Source organism: Phascolarctos cinereus, unplaced genomic scaffold (assembly GCF_003287225.1).
Source record: "Phascolarctos cinereus isolate Bilbo 61053 unplaced genomic scaffold, phaCin_HiC Scaffold_4;HRSCAF=312, whole genome shotgun sequence".
NCBI lineage: Eukaryota > Metazoa > Chordata > Mammalia > Diprotodontia > Phascolarctidae > Phascolarctos > Phascolarctos cinereus.
Window position 1 is genome coordinate 13,210,743 of NW_027555847.1, and position 12,237 is coordinate 13,222,979.

General features: G+C 41.1%; 1 protein-coding gene across 6 annotated transcripts in view; it reads right to left on the minus strand.

Annotated features, from left to right (window-relative positions):
* ERC2 (ELKS/RAB6-interacting/CAST family member 2) overlaps window positions 1-12,237 on the minus strand; it is a 1,023,879-nt gene that overhangs the window by 226,623 nt on the left and 785,019 nt on the right. For all 6 annotated transcript variants that reach the window (XM_020970639.2, XM_078152062.1, XM_078152065.1 and 3 more), the window contains one exon: window positions 5,370-5,504. In XM_020970639.2, coding sequence (XP_020826298.1) covers window positions 5,370-5,504 — 135 coding nt within the window. The remainder of the gene's footprint in view (window positions 1-5,369; window positions 5,505-12,237) is intronic.

Here is a 12,237-nt window from a genome sequence, read left to right on the forward strand (position 1 = left end):
TAGTAAGTATCTGAGGCCAGATTTGAACTTGGGTCCTCCTGACTCCAGGCCTGGTATTTTCTCCTCTGTGCCACCTACCTGCCCTTTTGTTGGCATCACTAATTATTATATTAAATTGTTACAATAACATGCATGATGAGAGTCAGAGTTGTGGTCTTACTTCTCTAGCCATCCAGCTGGGAACACTGCTTCCTTTTCTAGATTCCAGGGAGGGGCTTCTCATTTCTAATTTATTGAAAACACCCCTTTCCCCAACACTCTCCTTGAAAATGCATTAATTAAATTACATTAAGCACTCCAGCTCGTGCTGCACTGCTTCCCCCAAACACGGTTCTATTACCCCTGCCCCCAATGCTTACTACTTGTGTGACTTTGGGCACATCACTTAATAGCCCCTCAGGGGCTCAGTTTCCTTATCTGTAAAATGAATGGGGTTGACCTGACTGCCGTATGAAGTCCCTTCCCCTCCTATATCTTCAATCCTATGAACATAAACACATGCATACAGTTGTATACATGTATACACACATATACGTAGGACCCCGTTCACCAAGGGCCCTCAAATGGCTGAAGGTACATCCCTCAGATTAATACCTCCACTCTCTTCTGGCAAATCCATCTGATTAGATGAAGTGGTGGGGGAGGTGGAGGGGGAGGGGAGGCTGATTTGAATCTCCCCATCATCTGGTAAGAAGCTTCAAAAAGGCTGCTAAGGAAATGGATGGAAGGCTCACTTCCTGCTTTTCAGCATCAATATGATAGAGGGAAAATTTGCCTTCAGACACGTGCTTCTGATTAGAAATGCTACTGGAAAACTAGACAAGCTCTATTTTTTATTCCTGACAGGACCAAGTCAGGCTATTCCCTCACCTGACATTATTCCAAACTTATAGTCTTTGAATGAAATTTCCCCTGCGTTAGAAAGCAAAAAGGAGAGGCAGGAAGGGAGAAAAAGGAGTGAAATAATGGAGGGAGGAAGGGAGGAGCAGAAAACAATCCATTCCTTAAGTTTCTGGCAATTTTTGAATTATTTGTTTCAGGAATATTCCCTTCTTTTCTTGTTTTCATGAATTCTGTGTTTGGAATGGGAGACATAAAAAAATAGCTTCCCCTGTCCCCACCACCTCAGGAACAGATGGATGTTCCAAAGAGGCAAACAGGCTTGAAAGAAGGACAAATGTCCTAAGGACTAGTGTGATCTCAAAGAGGAAGGGGCCTCTCAGTAGGGAGAGACTTTCCCTTCCTAGAGACAAGAATATAGAGAGTGGATGGCCATTTGGGGGAAATTTTATAAAGGAGATACCAGAAGTAATATAAGTTGGAATAAATGGTCCCTAAGATCTCTTCCAGTCTTGAAAACAATTGAGATTCCTAGCTTCACTTGGGTCAAGACAGATGAGGACATCATGGTGTCTCTACCAAAGCACCATAGGAAGTGACCCTGAACACTTGGCAAGCAGGAGCTCCTCTCAGAGACAGCCTCAAAACCCAGGAGTTGGGGTTGCTAGGGAAGTGGGAATGGGGCATGTTGTTATCTGCCATGGGATCACAGATTTAAATCTGACAGGGTCCTTAGCCCCCCTCTAGACCAAGGTCCTCATGTTATAGAGGAGGAAACGAAGGTTCAAAGGAGTCGAGTGATTGATTAGCTCATTGGTCAAGTCACTAGACACAAAGAGAACAAGCAGACAAGCTTGGTTCAAAGCCAAGTTGTTCAACTCCAGACCCACGGCATCACATTGCCTCCATGGCCACTCAAATCCCACCAGATTTGGAAGCAAGGGTAGAAATATTAAAATGGGTACATTTTAGATAGGAACATTGGGTTAGTCAAGACTCTAGGCCTAGAAGAGGGGTCTGTGGAAAGATTTCAGGGGGATTATGAATTTGTTTGGGAAACATGTCCTTCTTTATCCTCACTAACTTCTTACTGAAATTTAGCATTTCCTTCAATTATTGAAAAAAAATGATCCTGAGAAGGGGTCCATAATTTTCATCAGATTGTCAGAGTGTGGACAGATGGGGAGAGAGAGGGGGGAGGAAGGAAGGAAGGAAGGAAGGAAGGAAGGAAGGAAGGAAGGAAGGAAGGAAGGAAGGAAGGAAGGAAGGAAGGAAGGAAGGAAGGAGAGAGAGAGAGAGAGAGAGAGAGAGAGAGAGAGAGAGAGAGAGAGAGAAAGAAAGAAAGAAAGAAAGAAAGAAAGAAAGAAAGAAAGAAAGAAAGAAAGAAAAAGAAAGAAAGAAAGAAAGAAGGAAAAGAATTCCTGCCTTAGCAGTTCCTTTGATATTCAATACCCATGCTAGGATCCTACTTAGGTACTTAAAAAATGTTTGTTAAATTAGCTTGATTTCCTGGATCTATAAAAATAGTCAAATAAATAGATTTAGAGCTGAAAGAGACTTCAGTGGTCACATAGTCTACCTCCTTTCCCCTCATTTTACAAGTGACTCACCTGGGCCCCAGAGTTGTTAAGTGACTTGCCTGCAGTTAAACAGTTAAATCCTCCTGTCAGTGGCAGGAGGATTTGAACTCAGAACTTTTAAATCCAACTGCAGCTTTTTGTCCACTATGCCATGTTTCCTCTCTAAAAGAGCAGTTACCCTAATGTAATTTAGCCTCCTAACAGCAGCAAAAGAGGCAGTGTGATGCTGTACATAGAGATCATGGAATTTAAGCTGTAAAGGACCTGCAAGATCACTTTGTCCACCCCCTCATTTTACAGAGAAGGAAACTGAGGCTGTGAGGTTAAGATGCTTGCCCGTGGTCACCAAGCAGGTAAATATCAGAAGCTCAATCTGAACCCAGGTCTTCCTGGCTCCAAGCTCAGCGCTCTATTGGCTGTATGGTGCCATCCTCTCCAAGGTAAATGATGGGTTCCTCATGATTCTGAATTTCTTTTGCAGGCATTCTGCCATCCCCAGAAGACAGTGTCATTGGGATTTGGCTCTGTCCTCAAATTTCCAAGCTGGCTTAGAACCTCTGAAAAATCGATTGTATTACATGACCGTCGAGATCACCTCGTCTGACCCTCACATTTTAGAGATGAATAAACTGAGGCCCGGAGAGTGAGATGTCTTGACCAAGATGGCACTTGGCAGAGCCAAGGGCTGGACCCATGCCCTCTGCTGCCCAATTGGCTGCTTTTCCCACAATGCTTTGACTGACAGTCCAGATGTAGAAAACCAACACTGCAGCCATCTCTTCTCCAAAATGCAGATAAGCTATGGGTGACTGGACAACAGAACTATGGCTCCCATGGGCCATGCTGACTTCTTCTTCTGAGTTACTGAGTCTCATGACCCCCATAAGGTAAAGCTGATGCCCTGGAATCCCCCTTTATTACAATGGCCCCTGGTGTGTGCCATTTGCTTTCTGTATTTGAGCCCAGTCATGAATTGTCCTATGGTGAGGCACAGACGAGACTTTGGGAAAGTAGGGGATGGGGGAAGAAGTTCTGAAATACAGAAAAATCAGACCTGAGCTATGAATGAAACACCTATCAGGAAAGAGGGCTTTGAGGAGCATGGAGGATGGGCATGTGCATACACACACCAAAATACTTTCAGATGGAGAAAACAATGAATTTAAAAAAAGTTTTCCTCAGTTTCTTATTAGATCTTACCATAAAAACACAACTTAAAATTTAATTTAAAATTTTTATAACTGTACCAAAAAAGTGAGTAAACATCTTCCTTACTTATGCATTAAAAATTTCAAATGCGTGGGTGACTCTCTGCTTGAGTTATTTGTGCATATCTGGGGGTCTCCCAAGGAGAGGTCATCCATGTTGGGGCAGGGGTGTGGTGGGGAGGGGCAGGAGAGCTCCTGAGTGTGGTGGGGTGAGGACTCTTTGAATGTTAGTGGGAGCCCAGATTTTTTACTTCCTTTACCTTTCACCTTTTAATTCAATTCCATTCAATTCATCAAATATTATATGCAAGGTACAAAGGCAGAAATGAAATTATCTTTTCCCTTCAAAGAGCTTCCATTCCACATGAAATTACTTTTAACTGAGTGGTAGTGATTTAATCATATTTAGTCAGTCTTCAGCAATAATGGATTGGGGGAATGGGGTGCTTCTTGGGGATGGGATCATGAGCACAGCAAGGGCCCATCACTCCTGAAAGGAAACAGGCCTTGCTGTTTAAGTAACAAGTCAAATGGTCTGAGCTCTCTCCTGGGGGCCATAGTTTGAGTCACCTATTAACTACCTGTTGGCCAACCATGGTATGTATGATAGAAATTAATAAAGGGTATAATCGAACCCAAAGTGAAACATTCAAGGGACAGGTATAGAACCAAGTTAATAATAATGGGCATTAATATGACATTCTATTTTCAAAAGTTGTTTACATTAATTAGCTCAGTCAATCTCAGAACAACCACTGAAAAGCTGTCTATACAACCCTGTTTCATGGAATTACAGCACTCAGTAGCTGGAAGGCCCTTAAAGTCAGTCTTGTCCACACCCTCTATTTTGCAAATGAGGAAATGGAGGTTTGGGAAAATACTGGCTTGTCCAAAGTCACAAAGCTAGTAAATAGAATTTGAAGCCAAGCATCCTGTGTCCAAAGGCAATGATATTTCTTACTGCACTATGGCTGCCTCCAATGCATGAGAATCAAGAATGAAATGAAAGGGGCTAACATCAGCAAAGTTATTGTGTTGATTTGCATTTCCTTTGATCTTCTCGTGACATTCTGCTTTTAACGTGGCTAATTGCAAAACAAAAACAAAAACATAAGCAAGCCCCATTCTGTGGGCAAATTTGAAAGGCATTTAACATGATGAGAGGGTTTTTTCTTTATTTTTAAAAGAAAGTTTTTCTAGATAGATTTTTTATTTTACAATGTTACTTTTCATTCACTTTGCTTAGAAAATCAAGATCATATTTGTCCAGAAGAAATAAACTGGAATCTTGGACACTGTCTGATTTTCTGTTTTAAGGTCTGATTGGTTTGCACCAAAATTAATTTGTATTGCTGAGGACATTTGTATTGTCTTGGACATTGTTAAAAATTAACTTCTCTGGAAATTCAATGAAATGGGTATCGTAAAGGATTCTTCCCTTTCAGTTATCAAATTAGTGGTATACTTAGGAATCAAAAAGGGGGGAAATGAATTTGAAAAAAGAGAACAAGGTGGGGGGGGGAAGCATAATATAAACAATAAAAGACAAAAACCCAAAGAGGAAAGAGAAAGGAAAACATTTAGATTCTCTGAGTGATGGAAATAAATACCAAAGCTATTAGTTTCAGTTCAAAGAACATATCACTTTGTGCTGTTTATTATTTCTCAAGGAGTATTTATTTTCTCTTGGAGTATCTAAAGGGCAAAAGGGATGCTCAAGGTAAGGGATGATGTAACTGACCTGGTCTGGAGAGGGTCTGTGGTTGGAATGCTGGGACCTCCCAGGAGACCGGTGATGGTGATGGTGGTGATGATGATGGTAATGGTGATGGTCTTCGTCGTAATTGTCAGCCATCAACTTCATTCTGTTCTGGGTCTGTGCGGAACAGAAAGGGGGAAGAGTTCCATGAGCCGGGGGAAGACTACGGAAACAGAGTCTTGGTAATGGCCTGAGTGTCTACGGTACTCTGTTGGTTCCCCATTCACAAGTTATGACTTTAAGTCAAATCGAAATCAACGCAAAAAAAAAAAAACAGTCCAATGATAGTTTTGCAACACTTTGGAAGAGGGCCTATTCCAGGCGATGCATTTGTATCTGTAAATTCCCTTTTCCTTGGGACATTCTATCCATGGCAGTGCTCAGGTCCCAAAGGCCACATTTCACAATCAACCATGAGCAAGGGAAGTGAGTCTCAGAACCTGAGATGATACAATGCTAGAACAAGGCACACAATTACACATGTAAACAGAGTGAAGTAATGAGACAACAAGGAGAACACCATTACACTTAGAAAAAAATAGCCAATGGAGATGAAGTCACTGGACCATCTCTCAAAGACAATCAAGAAAGAGTTCATTCTGTGCTGATCACTTTTAGCTGTTGTGATCATGACAGAACCACATTAGGGAGCTATATTTATTAAGGGAAAAGAAAGAATGAAGCAAAGCGGAGGGAGTTTGTTGGCCTACATCTGTTATTTCTCTTTCATAGCATTTGTCACATTGGGCCATTACTTAACATCCAACTTAAACTTTTATCCTTTGATCAGCTAAGAAATTATATCTCATCTCATTACGTTGGAAAGGAAATCAGCCAAGGAGGAGTTTACCTAAACGGTTCACAGTACCTATTAATTTCAGAAGTGTCTAAAGACCCCCCAATAACACAAGGAGATGAGATCAACTTATTGGCTGGTACAGAGCCAACAGTTTGAGGGGAGCACATTTAGTCTTATGTTGTTGTTCAGTTGTTTTCAGTCATGTCCAACTCTTTGTAACTCTATTTGGATACCTCAAATCTTGGCAGAGATACTGGAGTGGTTTGCCATTTCCTTCTTCACCTCATTTTACAAATGAGGAACTGAGGCAAATAGGATTAATTGGTTTGCCCGGGGTCACACAGCTAGTAAGTGTCTGAGGCCACATTTGAACTCAGGTCTTCCTAACTCTAGCCAGACCCAGTGCCTTATCCACTGCACCACCTGGATTGATGCCTCTATAAAAAAAAAAAAATGGAGGATGTCATGAATTTGCATCCTACTCTATCAAAGTTCTTACCATATAATACAGCCAGGTTCCTATTAGTGCGAATAATGAATCCTGTGAAGTGGTTGCATGTCTTTGAATTCAAACTCTTTGAAGTTATAATTAAGTAAAATATGGTAATTGGTTCCAGCCCAGTGGAAATATGCAGTGCAAATTCAAATAATGTGACCACTTCACAGGATTCATTATTCTCACCACCTAGGACCTCACAATATCATTTTTGTCCTCTTGACACTTAGGGGACAAAGCTGGGAAGTATTACTGCTTTCTTCATCTTCAGAAAATCACAGAATTTCAGAGTGAAGGGACCACATAAACCTTCTCTTGTAGTGGTGCTTAACCTGGAGTCCCTAAACTTGATTTCAATAATATTGCCATAACTGTATTTAAATAGTACAGATTCCTTTGTAACCTTTTGCATTTTTGTTTATGCATTTAAAACCACGATTCTGAGAAGGAGCCCATAGACTTCATCAGGCTAAGGACTTAAATCCCTGCTCTAGTCCAGTTCACACCCATACAAAAATACCCTCAATAATGGACCAGTCAGGGAGTCCCATATAGCCCTACCTTGAAGACCCCTCAAGGAGTCTTTCCTTCTCTACTCCTTGTATAAATAAGTCTTTTCTTCCTGGCAAAATTTTCTGAAGATATGGTCCCATGGGGGGCACCCTTGAATCACAGGATATGAATATTTCCTTAACTATTGTAATATCATTTCTATAGCTTTCTCAAACAGTCACCAGGGCCACCACTGCCAGGATGAACAGATCCATTTAACTGCAGCTACACCACCACCAATTATTTAGTCTTTTTATTCGTTGCCCCACTTAAAGGAAATAAGGTATGAATTGGCAGTTTCCCGTAAGACAAAGAGTTCCTAGTAAGCAGAGATTGTTTTGTTTTGTTTTGTTGGCCTTTCCATTGTATCCCCAGGGCTTAGTCCAATGTCTGGCATATAGTAGGCACTTAATAAATGTTTAATAATCTTTTGACTGACTTTTAACTTGAAATTCTCTGGTTATCAGAGATTATGTGTTTTTTTTTTGTATTGGAAAATGACATCTATGTTTATACAATAATGGATTCCAAAGATTTGAATATTAGATTTTTTTTTAAATTAGAAATTCTTAAAACATTTCCCCCCTTCTCTGGTGCTTTCCTCATTTTTATACATCAACAGTCATATACCACCCAGCCCCAAATTCTCTCCCCTTAGATACAGATACACACACACACACACACACACACACACACACACACACACACACACACACACACACTTAAATACAGTTCCTAATTTTTACTACCTCAATCCATTTTTCAATGGTTTTATTCTACCCCAACTCCCTTTTTCCTATGTAGCTATATTACTCTGGAATGACCACACTCCCCTTCCTCTCCACTGCATCAACTCAAGAGATGACATTTTAAGGAAAATATTTGTTATTGTTTTGTTACGTTATTAAGAAACACCATAGCAGAGTGGGGAGAAAATAGTCTTTAGTGCCAGGAATGACTGAGTCCAAATCCTACTTCTCATACATCCTGGCTATGTGACCCTAGGCAGGCCACCTAATCAATCACTACTCTCTAGACAACTTTCTAAGATTATACCTTACAAAGGAGATGCCAACCTGTGTCAAGAGAGGGAGTATTCTCATCCAGGACTTCCATACCATTGAACTCCCATGGCTCACTCCAGGTCTTGTTCCTCTTCCTAGTGAGTAGGCATATATATTTCTGCTATGTTGTATATTTCTTCATTTACTCACACACCGCACTCCAACCCAAAGCCCATTTGGAACTGCTGATTACCAATGAAAGGAAACTTGCTCCCAACTTGTTTTCACTCAAAGTGGGTCATGAGGAGTTCATTAATGGACTCCAGGCCACTGTTGCCTTGATGTCTGCTTCTAATAGTTCTAGTGGTGAGGTATCCATTCATTCTATCCACTTCTGCCATTCTGAGATCCCCTACCCACTCTACTACCCTACCTCTTGGGATAACTGAGATTCAACTGTTTGCTAACCCCACGGAGTAACAATAATCAACAACAATAATAATATCTAACATTTATTTAATGCTTTAAGGTTGGCAAAGTGCTTTACATATATTATCTCCTTTGCCCCTCATCATAGCCCTGGGAGGTAGGTGCTGTTATTATCTTCATTTTGCTGATGAGGAAACTAAAACAGAGAGGAACTAAGTGACTCACTCAGAGTTGAAGAGCTATTATGTGTCTGAGGCTGGATTTGAACCCAGGTCTTCCTGACTCCCAGTCAAGCTTTCTATCTCCATTTAGTGATTTTAAAAAATCTATACAGTATTTAACATTGTTGAAATTCATTCATGATTTGACTATTAAGGTCGTAGACAGGTCAGGATTCCTTTAATTGTTGATATCAAAGACCTGAGGGGGACTTGCCTCCTTCCACAGGAAATCTTGGACAAGTTCTTGAGAACTGAATGATTTGCCTTCAAATATTATAGTTTATCTAGCCAGATCATGTTGGGGTTCCACTAAATTTCCCTTGATTTTCAATATAGCAACATGACCATTTTTCCTATCTTTTGTCTCAGATGAATCATCCTTTGAGATTTGAATAAGTGTTCTTGGATTGGTAGGGCTCTTCTTAGATGTTGGTATAATTACTTATTTATTGGTGCCATTGTTTGGAATTTGACCATTATTTTGGTAAGTTCAATTTGATATTCCTTACTGCCTGCATTTGATTCTGCCCAATGGTATCTGCCCATTTCCTGCCCCTACCTTCTGCTCCTTTTGTGACTGATATTGCAGGGAACATGTGGTGAGGAGCTTGTCCGACCCAGTTCAGAAGCCATTCTCTGACTGATTGCCTTAGATAGGTGCCTGGATGTTGAGAATGTAAGTGACTTGTCCAGTGTCACACAGCCAGTAGTATGAAATGTGGGGCCTGAACCAAGGACATCCTGATTCCAAGGCCAACTTTATATCCATTAACCCAAAGCGCCTCCTAACTTGTCTTTTAATCTTGATAATTCTTAGAACTTTCCTAATGCAACTTACTGAAACACGGTGATGACACTTTCTTAATTTTTTCCAGAGGACCGAGTCCACTGATTAAAAATAATAACAATAGCTAATACTTATATAGGATTTTAAAGAGTGCAAAGTGTTCTGTCTCTTTTGTCTCATTTAATCCTCCTGACAACCCTGAGGGGTAGGTGTTCATATTATCCCCATGTTAGGGGCAGCTGGGTGGCGCAGTGGATAGAGCATCGGCCCTGGAATCAGGAGGACCTGAGTTCAAATCTGGCCTCAGACCAAATACTTGACACTTCCTAGCTGTGTGACTCTGGGCAAGTCACTTAACCCCAAGTGCCTCACACAAAAAAATAAATAAAATAAAATAAGAAACATATTATACCCATGTTACAAGTGAGGAAACACAGGCTCTGCCCACTCCTGGAGTGATGAAGGCCTCAAGGCCATTGGAGTTTCCTTCTTTAGTTGCTGCTTTGCCAACGCTTATGCCGCCATCTTGACTTTGATTTGTATTTTCTAGGAGTGTCTCCATGCCATTAAATATCATTATATTTTCTCTTGTTCCTGTTTTTGGGACAACAGACCTCTTTTTCAAATGTCAGGGTAGGGACTAGGCCCACGACTTCTTTGATATAGGAAGCTCCCCAAGGAGGAGATTCTTCACCAATGCAGGTGGCACCTTTTCCTTAACTTAGTGTCTTAGAGAGCTGCCCAAGGCCTGAGAAGCTGCAGGGTTGCACAGCCAGGATGTTTCAGAGGCTGTATTTGAACCTAGTTCTCACTGATTCCAAGGTCAGCTCTATTCTCTAGGCCACATTGGCCCTCTGATGATGAACTTTATTTTTGGCTACATTTACTACTATAATCATAATTATTGTCATCATCACCATCATCATTCATTGTAATTATTATATAATTAAGTATATAATTAATAATATGATTATTATATAATCATTTCTTATTTATCACAATTACTACTATTGTTACTGTTGCTCCTGCTACTTCTACCACCACTACTCCTCATGATAATACTGCTACTATTGCTGCTCTTCCTCTGTGTCCTCCTCTTATTGCTACTACTACTACTACTACTACTACTACTACTACTACTACTACTCCTATTACATATTCTCTCCAGGCAACACTCCTATCTCTTCTGGTCTTTGTCTACAATGTCCCAGTAGCAGCTTCACCCAAAAAGCTCTCTTTGCCACAGGACCTGTCACACTGGAAGTACTCGCTAACCCTGCTGGCTCCTTCTGATTGTCTGGTTTCTCAAAGAAACTCCATTCTAAGGTGGAGACCCAGGCTAGCCATGTCTTAATTCCTCTGGGCTCTACATCTGAATCTCTCTCTTTTCTCTACCACACCCCGCATGAGGTGCTTCATCCCTTCCTCCCTCCCCTGCTTCTCCCCTTATTTTTATTCTCTCCCGTTAGAATGTAAGCCCCTGAAGGATCACAACTCTCTTTCTGCTTGTATGTATGTTGCCAGGGCTTAGTACTGCGCCTCGTATACCATAAGCGCTTAACGGATGCTGGTTGACTTGACATTTAATTTGATACGTGTTGTGAACATTCTAATGTTATTCTTTTCGTAGTTAGTCATGTTATTTATTTTTCCTTCTTTCTAAATGTCTTCTCTTTAAGTTTACTTAATCAAGAAAAATTCTTCAGAATATTAGGGTTTTTTTTTTTCCTGCTTGCTCATTTTCCTCTTCTGAGGGATCATCCACTCTTATGACTCTAGGGGCATCCCTCCTTTTTCCTCATCTTCTGAGAAGCTATGTGGCACAGTGGACCAGGCCTGATATCAGGTAGGCCTGAGTTCAAATCCAGTCTTAGAGACACTTATTGGCTATGTGAACCTGGGCAAGTCTTCACTGCTGTTTGCCTCAGTTTCCTCATCTGTTAAAAGGGGGGGCATAAACATAGCACCTACCTCCCAAGGGTGAGGATGAAATGAGATCATATTAATAAACTGTTTAGCACAGTGCCTGGCTGTTGTTGTTGCCTGGAGGCATTGCTATCTCTATTTTTGTGGGAGGCATTGAGGAAGCGGGCTCTCCTACAATGAACATCTCATTCTACCTTCTTGCTGGAATCTTCCCCATTTCACTACTGGAGAGCTCTCATCATCAAGAATTTACCCCTTTATAGGAAGCTGAGTCGGTCAGGCAATAAGCATTGCTACGTGTCAGGCACTGTACCAAGCCCTAACAATGCAGAGAAAGACAAAAGGATGCCACAACCTAACGGGCTTAGATGGAATATGCAAGAGCCCTAACTGTCCAACATCTATACACTGTAGTTACTGTGGGGAAAACTGAGGCCCAGAGGCAGAAGTCTGTCTTAGAGCAAACTGAGAGAAGTTTATGCTCGTGGGATACCACTGGTCTTGACCAGGTGTGTATGTGTGTGTGTGTGTGTGTGTGTGTGTGTGTGTTTTCACATACTCGATGCTCCTCATTTATGATGCCTCTAAGAATTCATCCCGTTAGGCAGGTGGAAATATTCCTTCCCATGTATTCCT